The sequence below is a fragment of the Charadrius vociferus genome, unplaced genomic scaffold (genome assembly GCF_000708025.1).
Source record: "Charadrius vociferus isolate BGI_N301 unplaced genomic scaffold, ASM70802v2 scaffold287, whole genome shotgun sequence".
Taxonomy (NCBI): domain Eukaryota; kingdom Metazoa; phylum Chordata; class Aves; order Charadriiformes; family Charadriidae; genus Charadrius; species Charadrius vociferus.
In genome coordinates, this window is record NW_009649568.1 from 3349638 (window position 1) to 3361659 (window position 12022).

At 39.7% G+C, this 12022-nt stretch overlaps 1 protein-coding gene across 1 annotated transcript in view; it reads right to left on the bottom strand.

Annotated features, from left to right (window-relative positions):
* EPHA6 (EPH receptor A6) overlaps positions 1–12022 on the bottom strand; it is a gene marked incomplete at its 5' end in the record, with an annotated part of 384562 nt that overhangs the window by 47048 nt on the left and 325492 nt on the right. The window contains one exon of the mRNA XM_009890121.1: positions 6496–6705. Within this exon, the coding sequence (XP_009888423.1) occupies positions 6496–6705 (210 nt within the window). The remainder of the gene's footprint in view (positions 1–6495; positions 6706–12022) is intronic.

The window sequence follows — 12022 nt, forward strand, 5'->3', positions numbered from 1 at the left end:
TGATGCCCAGCTAAGAACAGGGGTGTGCAGTCTCCGGAGACAGGCAGCAGCTGGATTCCTGCACAGGAGCACAATAATCCTGATAAGGCAAGATGATACCGACTCTCTTATAAAAACACAACTCCTTCAGGATCCCATTGAGTTCTGTACTTCTAATTTGGCAAATGATCTTATAATCTCATATAGCAGCTGTGGAAGTTTATTACCCTTAGTTAAAAGGTTTCTGCAAACATCAGCACTTGTCCCAAAAAGTAGGAGTCGGGTTGCACATTTTATCTATGACCACAAGGGCTAAGTATTTACCTCTTAACTAAATGGTAAGAGTAATGGAAATAACTGCCTTTTTCCTTTCCCCTCAGTTCCAGCTAATTTATCATCTTACAAAATACTGTCTGAGCACACATCCTGCATCTGACGCTTGGCTACAGAGTGGGTACGATGGTAAAGAGAGACAAGAAAGGGATTTTCAGACCATGGGGTGGCCTGAGGCAAGTACCACTAAGAGAAGGCTCTGTCCTACGCATCCCTCTAACAGTCAGTAGAGAAGACTGATTTTCTGTTGGAGGTGTCAGACTATAGTGCTGCCTCACAAGCTGCAAGGAAGACTTAGAGGCCTTGTGAATGTACACACCCTCCTGAAAGGAGGCTAAAGAAGGACAGATGCAGCGAGGAGAGCAAAGCTACTGCAAAGAGCTTACCTGGCTATGGAAAGATGGAGGAAGGTGGGGTTTGCAAACAGGCCTGGGCCATGCGGTTTCAACTAGGCTTTCAGCCGAGTATTCAGGCAAGGTACCCATGCTAGGCTTCAGCCTGGCAAGATGAAGTGGCAACTCGAGAAGAGCAAATATTATTCCTCTCACAGGGCATTAAGCTGTCGCAGACCACACTAGCCCGCTCATTTTTCAGCTAGTCTCTAGCGAGATCAAATGTAGAAGAAACCCACCTTCAGATAAGGGGAAAGGTTTAGAGGGATTCCAAACCACATGCCTGGTTTAAGACAAAGAACTAAACACGGTCATGATACATCCTGCCTATCATTATGTTTCTCTCGGTTTGGTGACGACAAAGTGTGCTGTTGTCATGTTACATACACACTTAACTAGTTGACAACAATTGTGCTCAACCTTATGTCACCAATTGGTTTTCAAGAAAACAGGTTAATACAAACCTTTAAAGTATGCAATCTCTTTTTCTGTTTCTTTTTCTGAATGGCTGCCAATAATCAATTTACTCCATTGTCTATGACTAATTTGATTCTTAAAGTAAATGTCTAGGAAATATGTTTGTCATAGCACTTTGGCTATTCAGAAACTTTTGGTTGAGATCCCAAATCAACTAGAAAATAATTTGCATTTTGTTTTACATTTTAGCAAATTAAACCTTCTCCTCCCCCAACCCATCATTGGCGTACGAGTAAGAGAAAACAGAGCATCTTGACCTATGGAAATTACATAACAAAGTAAAAAATAAAATAAAATGAAGTCCTCCCCAAAGTTTTGCTATTTGCCAGTATTTATATAGATTACTGGCATCAATCTGCTTTGCTCCTCTCATGAATCTAATAAGCCCGAAATCTCCCCGGATGGGGTATTTTATCCAACTGGCTTGAGAAGAGCAAGACCCATAAAGTTTATCAAATGATTCAGGAAATGCAGTGCAATAAATCAATTCTCTATAATAATAGAAATAAGAAAATATTCTATATATTTAGACTGAACATTAGGAAAGAATTTTTCACAGAAAGAGTGGTCGGGCATTGGAATAGGCTGCCCAGGGAGGTGGTTGAGTCACCATCCTTGGATGTGTTTGAGCTGTTTAAATGTGGTGTTGGGGGATATGGTGTAGGGGAGAACTTTGTAGAGTAGGGTAGATGGTTGGACCCGATGGTCCCAAGGGTCTCTTCCAACCTAGACAATTCTATGATTCTATATTAAGTCTGAATTCAGAAATAGAGCTGATAGGAAATGTATTCGAGATTTCTTTCTCTTATATATCTCACAATTCAGTTTGTAGCAGCTTTTTGTCTCACTAAAAATCAGATTTAACATGGAATATTAAGGTGTCACCGTTAACAGAAATACCAGTTTAGTCCTTGATCCAGTAGTGCCACAGATTCTGTTCTATATACATTCTATGTATGTACACATGTTGCTACATGTAAAGAGGTTTTTTTTGTTTTGGAGGCATGTGGTCCTTTTTGAAATACACGTGAACTCTGACTATGTTTTAAACTAAACTAATCTACATCATACAACACAGTCTGTCTAAAAGCAGGGATGCAAGAGCCTGAATGTCCTCTGCATTGACAGAAATGCTTGTTTATATACTAGAAATATCTTTTTATGAGTGACTGTTACCTTGGAAACCACTACTAAAAAAGAAAATTTTGTCTCCATGGAAAATTCATACTATTCAGTTTTGCCCAAAATTTACCTTATCTTTTCCTGATCAATCTGAAACACAAAGATTGGAAGTCAGATGTTCCTAGCTCTTAACTTGTCCTTCCTATTCTAAAATTATATCTTGCTGTAAGTTTTGCAATTCCTGGTGGCAAACAGAGGCTAATCTCTCTCTCTTTTTTTTTTTTTTTACCCCCACCAACCCTCTTATCAAAAACATATTTACATTCTTTTTCTCAATAGGCTGGGGTACAAAAAAAAACCCCAAAGCCTTCACAGAAGTCAGCAAGCTATTTTCTGAGATTTCAGTCTTTTCATGTACTGTTTAAAGGATTCAACAGCTCTCCAACCAGCAGTGTCAGGCCAAAATTCTTGGGAAACATAATGACTTTTAACTGTGTTATTTGGGGCATCTATCAGGTTTCCCATCACTACTTAGTTGAATATAGTCCCCTCAGCAGTGTTTCAGTGTGAGCACGGAATATAGCCATTTTCTATGTTGTTTCCTCTCCAGATTTTCCCTAACAGTGTTATTCCTTTTCCTAGAGTCTGATACCTGATTTTTGCCCTGCATGTGGGAGGATGTGCTAACAGAAAGAATACAAGATCCATTCTAAACCAGTGAGTAAAGAGGAAGATACATATATTGGATGGCAACAGGAAGACAAAGCAAGAGATGCTGATTATCTGACTGAAGGCTGTGCCTGCTCAGACGTGTTAAGTTCACAAGGTAAGAGGGCCTTTCAGCCTAATTTTGTGAGGCTGCAATGTGTTTTGCCACAGAGCATGACAGCTTTTTAAAATTTGATTTGTCTTCTGCATCAATTTACAATTTTTATGTCTGGGAATACATTTACATAGTATTGACCACAGCATCACAGATGTGTTGATATAAAAATTCTAATTTTTGGCTTCAGATTGGGTTAGGTTGTCTTGTAGATCTTGTTTCCAAAGAAAACATGCAATTGTACCATTCTACTTCTGACATCAGGACTAAGACAAAAAGGGGAATAAAAAATAATCGCAGTTTCCTCTAAGCACTGACAGACGGTGGTGTACTAGGAGACGTGAGCCTAAAAATACTACTGTTAATTTGCAGACCCCCTCTATGGATTTCTTGTAGCTATAGGTACTGGGCTGTTATCAAGAAAAATCCCTGCGGAGAGGAAAGACAAAGTCTAAAAGCACCAGAACCTCTGCAAAAACACTGAGGGTTTAACCTTCATATGGCAAAAGCACAGTATGGAACTAAATAGATGCTATAAAACCCTCTAGTAATACACGCAGCCTGCTGTTGGGAAGATGTTTGTGATGGGGAGACAGGTCAATGACATAGTGATGGTCAGTGAAACCTGCAAGAAGACATGGGATCTAGTGTGGGGTTCTATTATTTTGTTATCCTGAAAAACTTCTTAAAGTATGACAGTCTTCACTGAATCCTCCACAGCCACTGTGACAAAAATGTCTTTCTTCCAAACCCCCCTTCCCTGGCCATAATTGTGCTGTGTTCCTTTAAAAAACGTGATGGGACTACTGGAGTCCCTACAGGGAAGATCTACTGGACCTGCGCAAGGGGAGCAAGACGCAGAGGGTGGAGCATATGGCAGGCAAGAACATGCCACATAAGACTTGGCAATCACCGCATCGTCCAGAATGCCTGTGACATGAAACAGGGACTGGAACAGTCATTCTGCCCTCAGGGATGAGGGAAAGACATTTCCAAAGGACCAGAGATGACAGAAGAGAATTGGGCAGACTCAGCCACAGTGATTGAAAGTCCAGATGTGAAGACCTACTTGCAAGAACAGAGGGGGCTGGGGTTGAAGGAATGAGTGATTTAAAATGCTTTTAATTTCTACTATGCCTGACCCTGTTGCTTTGAATTCTTCCTATTTACAAAGCTTCTAGTTCATATTATAATGACACATTGCATTTTCCCACCTGAGTTTCAAAGATTTTTGATCTTCTTTGGGGAGTTCACGGTTGAAGCAGAGTCACCTTAAACATCTGGCTGACACAGGGTCCTTCCACTGGCCATCAGCCTCTGTAATGCTCTTCCCCTTATTTGCAGTATCCTGATGGACATGCTATAGATACCTGCTCAGCATGATTTTCTAGTACAGCATGTGGTTGCAACCTTGGAGGACTGAAGCAATGGCTCTGAGGTAGTCCACCTACAACAGCTGCCTCACAGACTCCGATATTAACCAGCTGGGTGAACCGATAGGAAAACAGTGAGCAGTTCAATCAAAGCCTGTCCTATGCTTCAAGAAACTCCTTCAACACCGATACATTGTCATGAAATATTCCTTTTTTTAACACCATAGCATTTCCTGATTAAAAGCAGCTCTAGCTATGAAAAACTAATCGTTCAGTATCGGTATCCAGTAGAAACTTACAGGATAAATAATAGCTGAAAGCCTCAAATTATACTTCAGTATTTTTTCCTGAATCTAACTGGGAGACACTGCTTAGCAATTTCTAGTGCCTTCCTCCAGCTGAGCTGATTAGCCCATGATGAGAGCTGAGCAATGTAACTTAACTTGCTTGTCACTGGGGGCATTCGCTGCCAGCTGAGCACGCTCACATGGACAATTAGCAAGGCTCAGCCAACACGTGATAACTTGTTAAGCTGCAGTAATGTTTATTTTTCTCTTTAAGCCTCATACTAAGAAACAGTGTGAAGCAAAAGAGGTTTTGATAACTGAATGAGGGAAATCTCCCCTATAAAGGATAAAATTTATGGTTGCCCCCCGCCCAGCTTGCATATTAATACCAATAGAAAACCTTGCAAAGTGACTTGTTTAGCTCTCGTCAGCTTGCAGTCCTGTATAGACCTTGTTCCAAGAAGTGGAATTTACAGTGAATTTATCAGAACACCCCTATTTTGGGCTTAAACAAAAAGAAAAATAATTTTATATAAAGGACCTATAATCCCATTACTATAGCTATACTGAATTCAATAGATACACCAGAGTACTTACTATAATACAGTTAAATTAGATGAGTTCCTCATTTTGGCCATACGTCACATTTTAAGGTGAAATAGAAAAAAGGTTGAAATAGGTCAAAATAATTTATTTAATGATAATTTATTAACTCTATTAGAATTCTGTCACTGTGGCTTATCATGGGAAATACAAATTCTGTGCATTTCATGAGACTACTAATGAGAACACACCCTGACTCTGAAATAATTTTAGTTTCAGTGATAGATATGAAAGTTACTTGAAACCAGCTTATAATCAGCTAGAATTCTTAGTGTTCTGGTAATAATCCTAACAGGAACGTAATTGAACATTTTGGTATGGTGAAAAAATGCTGTATCCAAACTTGCAATTTTGTTAGCACCACCACACTCCTTTCCCTATGTTCTTTTACTACAGGTACAATTTACTTTTCTTCTTCAAAGTCAAATTTGAACAAGCTTCTCCATGTTCAAGAATTTTTCACTTCAGTGAGACCCCCCCCCCCGCGACCACAAACCAAACCAACCAAAAAAAAAAAAAAACAACACCAAAACAACCCCACCCGAACCCCATTTTCCACTAAAACAGTTTACTTGCATCACAAAAGGAATTTAAGTATTAATGAGAGCTAAACCTTGAGAGAAAGGTCTTACATATCTCGTTAGAAGGTAAGCTTAAGTAAAATAAAATGAAAATTTGAATTTATGAATGCAAGGCTTGACACTATAGTTCCAACAGTGGTATTGGTGAGATTCTCTCCTCCCCCACCCCGCCTTTTTAAAAACATATCTATGTAAAGAAGTGTTAGCAGAAGGGGAAACTATGTCGAAAAAAAGAAACAAAACCAAAACAAACACAAAACCCAAACAAGAATGGAAATGGTCTCCCACTTACACCTGCCAATTTGCTTAAAAAAAAATAATTGCCGATGTTCAATATACATCCCTTACACAGCCAACAATCAAAACAGCTTCCCTTAAACACATTGGCAGTGCTATTAAACCACATGGACTGAGAATGGAACAAGCCCAATTCAAACTACTAATCCTATGGCACAGACAAATCTGAAACTAGACTAAAAGAGGCACAAGGCCATCAACTGTTCAAATTAGATAAGACAAACTTACGCTTGTTGTGTAAGCAGCTTCAGGATCGTCCTCTAACACTCGTGACAAACCAAAATCGGAGACTTTACACATGAGGTTACTGTTCACCAAGATATTACGGGCTGCCAGATCACGGTGTACATAGCCCATGTCCGAGAGGTACTTCATGCCAGATGCAATCCCCCGCAGCATGCCAACCAGCTGGATGACTGTGAAGTGGCCATCGTGCTTCTGCAAGATGCAAGGTCAAAGAACACAGCTCCTTTTCATTAACTTTGTAGTAGTGATATTAACTACAGCTCATATTTAAAATACACTTGTGATCCATCCATCCAACCTGCCCACTGCAAGCTTGCTTTTTCAAGTATTTAACTTGCTCAGCAGTGCAAGCTATCCCATCTCTCATTGTGCGGTTTATCCCCCATTTCTTCCACATTTTCACATGCTCAGTCTTTCTACTGATAGTATTTAATATCTTTTAACCTCAGTTACTAAGAACGCTCTCCCCAAACACTGTTTTTTAATACAAGAATGACAACACACAGAAAAATCCTCTCTATCTCTTACTACCCGGCCTCAGGAAACAAAAAGAGCCTCTTTTCAGTGCCTCAACCTTGATTGTCTGCAGGAAGTACTGCTGTTACTTCACTTTTTGCAGGGGTTTGTTTGTTTAAAAACACCAAAAAAAACCCCAACCAACCTGAAACGAGCTTGGAACTTTACCTCATGTCTGTTCTGCACCTAACACCATATAGTCTCTAAATATTAGATTAAAAAGGAGATTTGGGCTGAAATTCAGAGTTCATGTAACTTTTCCAGTCTTCCTGGCTCACTAAGCCCATTAAACTCAGACCCATGAACGCATTAAACTGCTTAACTCCTGCTGAAGTCTATTGCAGTTGAAAATGTAAATAAACAGTTATGTTGTTAACCACATTTGTCCATCTGGTCAGTCTTGGTGGGCCTCAGTTTCCCATCTGCTTCTGTACCTCCTACATCAGAGTGCTCCTGCGTTATGTGGCAGTGCACAAGTGAGTACCCGTACAGAAATCTGATTATGGGCTTTTTGTCTGGTTTAGGTCTGCCCTATCTACCATTTACAGCAGACTGCTTACAGCAGTATTTCTGTGACCTCAGCTGGCAGACATTTAGCTTCTCATGGATTATTCAGTGAGCCAGGCTTTTATGTTAGCAGGAACAGCCAAACAAAAACAAACAACTCTTCCCTGCAAGCATGTTAACGTTCCATTTTCTCTTTCAACACCTTCAGCTTTGGGCTGCAGACAAGTAGCAGTGTTCTGATCAGCATTAGGACATTTCTGTTGCTTAGCTCATACATTTAAGCAAGATGACTTTTGTAGGGGAGAACTTTACAGTAAGTCCAGTAAATTCCTTAGATTCAGCAAAGCAGCAGGCTGAATGGTATGGATATGCTTAACTTTATTACTGATGAGTAAAGTACTTCAGCATTTCCATCACAATTCAATTTTTTGCAGCCTATACCTAGCTAGTCGGGACATAAACATTTAAAGAAATAGGGAATTAGTACTCAGATGTAATTAAGATTAATAAAAACCCCAGACACAGAGCAGTTTGGTGTTACTCGCTTCTCATGTTATCAATCTGTCTTCTGAGGTGAAACAATACTAGACCAAGACCTGCCTCTAATATATTATGCATCTACTTAAATCAAGAAAGTATACATTCTTAAACGATAAGTTATTTAGTGTGCATAAGAGACTGCTAAATTGAAAAGGCTGTTTGCCTATAAAGAAGATGAAGGAATGGGTTCGTAAAGTCACTATTATTCAATTAAACCCTATTGGGTACAAACAGAAAGACAGGCCAACTTCGCAAACAGAAAAGGCAAAGACAACGCAGATTCTGCATTTTGCAGAACTTGCAGAGTATCTTGAAACTCTTTCAATTCCTTTCATAAAATCAATTGGAAGAAAAGCCCAAGTGCAGCAGTATATGAAAAGCTGCATTATTGGCAACATTCACCAGCTACTGACCAGCACTGCTGTGTCAGGTTATAACACAAGACAAAAAACAGAAAGAAAATGGTAAAAAGAAAATACACATGGTTGCTATATGGTCAGGTTTCCAGGCTGCTGTTCTAAGCCAACATATCAGAATGCAAAAATTCAGATACTAACACCTTGTCAACTAGAAGACCTCACCGCCTCATCATATTTCCCAGCAGCATTTGTATTTAAGCAGATGCGCTTTCATCAGTGGCCAAACACTACAGCCATCTCATGGATGCCTCCAAACAAAGCATGTTCAATGACACTTCTTTGAAACCAGCTATTTATGACTGAGTCATAGCAACTTTTCCCCTTACTGTTCCTCTTGCATCAGTGCTCGGGAGCCTTTTTGTCTCTAAGTTCCCCACGCAAAAGCAGAGGCAGATCTCCCCAAGCAATCACATCACACCTATAATTAGCCCCCTTCCTTTGTTGTTTCCCTCTCAGCCACCTGTAAGCAGTTAGTTCTGCAGTTAGTTCCCACTCAGCTGGGAGTCAAGACACAAGTGTGATAGTCAGACATTTTACAAAAGGCCATCCCCAGTTATGGGCCTAAGGTATTCCCTATCACGAGCCCCTAGCACAAGGATAAGGTGAAGGTCTCAGAATCAAAGCATGGTAGTGAAAGATATTTTAAATAAAAACTTTCCATCTAGCAATTAAGCAAATGGAGACAAAAGAGAATATTCTTAAATACTTTAAGCCTTTTCCAGCAAGGGAAGGACCTGAATTCTACCCAATGTTTTATGTAATGAAGCCACAAAGGATTTGGGGTTTGCTTTTTATTTAATAATTCTAAATGTTCAATGGACTCAAAATTTATTAAGCTGGTTGCAAACAGTTAATACTCTTCACATCTAGTATGGACAATGTTTTTTAACTAACTGTAGAATTAGGATTTGGAACAAAGCACCTGTTACTTACTTTTGCAAAACAACCAACCAAGTTCCCCCCTGTGCCTGCAACAAAGCACCGAACAAAACCAACCCCCCAACCTCTAAATTTGACCTCCTCCTTATCATTGTTAACAGATCCATTCTTTCAACAAACTGCAGAATCATCTGCAACACCTCCCTTAACCTTTTGTCCCCTTGGATCACCAGCATTCCTTCCTTCCTTTTTTAATTTCTGCTCTTTCAAATCTAGACCACGCTTGACTGATTTTTCATAAAACACAGCCTTTTTCTGCTCTTTCTGAATCTCAATATTTGCCTTACCAGTATAGCAGAAATGCCGGAGTTAAAAACAATCTCACGCTTTTGCCATTCTCTCTCTCTTTCTTTCAAATTTCTTTGGGCTTCTGCCTTGACACAAAAAGTTCAAGTTTCCTATTTCCACTTTTTAAAGAAATGACAGACTTGCTAACCTACCAGTTGCAATTTTATTCTATCCTCCTTCTCCCTCTGTGTATTTCTCTGAACCCTTTTCTGCATCTGTTCTTCTCTGTCTCTGCTCATGCTTGGCTTCATATCGTTTCATTGCCAGCCTTGCACTTGGAACAACTACATTTTTCCTGTCAGCAAAACAGTCTTCTCTCTCTCAAGTCTCTCTGTAATGGCTTCTGCATCAGTTTCCATGCCAGCTGTATTCCCTTACAAACTGTTATCTTCCAATATATCAAAATATTTGTCTGATTTAAGCTGATCAGGACAGAGACTATGGGCCATATTTAACCCTTGGAAAATTCAACTAAATTGATGAGATTATATCAGTTATGAATCTGGCTTTGTATTTTCAGCATTTGCAAATCCCCATGTACATTTGTGAGTCAAACCAATCCTTTGGCAACTTCCCATTATCTCCTTTCATTTGCTTGTCACATAGGGACACAAAACACTCATCTGAATGATATGGTAGTTGTTATCCAGGGCTTTATTCTGATTCCCGTGGCTGAGATTTGAAATACACTTTTGATAGGATTCCCTCTGGGCTGTTAAGGGTGTTAATCAATACTGGCAGCAATTCAGACCTCAGTGGACTTCCCACATTTATCCTATCATCCCATCAAATTTTAATCAGGCTTTAATGGCTCTGCTAAATAAATTTTTCTCATCAGCTGAGTATAGATGTAATATCAGAGTAGCTGCTATTTATGCAGCCCTGCAAATGCCCTGAAAAAATGTTGTTTTTCCACTCAGCTACAGTTTGCTTTTGAAAACCTTATGTACATGAAATATTCTCTTCCTGTTATAGATCTTTCAATAGCACTAACGTATAATGGGCTGGTGAAGAGGGTCAGTTACTGTAGGGGAGGAAGGATGATATCCTAAGTTTCTCCCATTGCTTTTTGCCCTCTGGTTTCCAGCTCCAACGTGCACTGGTTCAGTGCTTTCCTACAAGCCCATGGAATTCTTCCTCTTCAGAAGACTTTTTCCATTTTACTACTGAGTAACCTTTCGGAGGTGTGGTTGTTGAATTTTTCTGTATTGTTTCTGGACTGTTGTCTATTCTAAAATCCACTTCTTTATTTGCCCTATAAGTCAGAGCACTTTTATGCCCTTATATTCTGAGAAGCGTATAGGATTTCCTACAGATCTAAATATTTTACTGTGAATGATTTAGATCTTATTTTAGATGCAGAATAGCACTGAAAATGGTGTGTCTGTGTCTAACACTTAGATCATATTCCCCAGTGACAGTTCCTACTGGTCACAATATGAAAGATGTAGTTTTTGCTACGCTATATGTTACTATTTGACCATGCAAAGTAAATGGTAGAACTCCACCAGGATAAATCTTCCAAAATTCAAGTTGCAACTTGGTACTTCCTGGAAGTATAACTCATGTTTCATACTACTATGTGGATTGCACTCAGGTTTATATTACTGATACCGAATTAGGTCAACTGTCAATTTCCTGTTTAATCAACTGTTAACAGGATTCCATTCAATTACTAATACCTAATTTCATTAAATGTAACACATAAAAACCTGAAATTACTTTAGTACATTTTAAATGCTACTGAGTGATCCTACACAATAATCTAAGGGCCTCTTCACCCACTAAAAATATGGGAAATCTTTCTATTATTAAAAAAAAATGTTGCAGGTGAAGCCCTGTCAAAGCTTATTTTAGGATGCAATAGCCACACTCAAATCTGAACCAAATAGCAGCAGTAGCCTTGTAACCTGAGACCTGTTTTCATTACTCAGCTACAGCAACGAGAAAGGGATGCCCTGGCATAACCAAGTGTCCCTGCCCACTTCGATGCAGTGGAATATAGCTGTCACAGAATCTCAAAGCTGGAAGGGACTTTGAGGGGAGATCTAATTCATCTCCTTGCCCTGTGTTGTTCCCGACATGCTTTTCTGACCTGTCCTTAAGGATCATTAGGGCCAATCACAGAATCAGAATCACAGAATTTTCAGAGTTGGAAGGGACCTCTAGAGATCATCTAGACCAACTCCCCTGCTAAAGCAGGATTGCCTAGAGCACATTATTCAGGACTGCATCCAGGAGGGTCTTGAAAACCTCCAGAGAAGGAGACTCCACAACCTCCCTGGGCAGCCTGTGCCAGT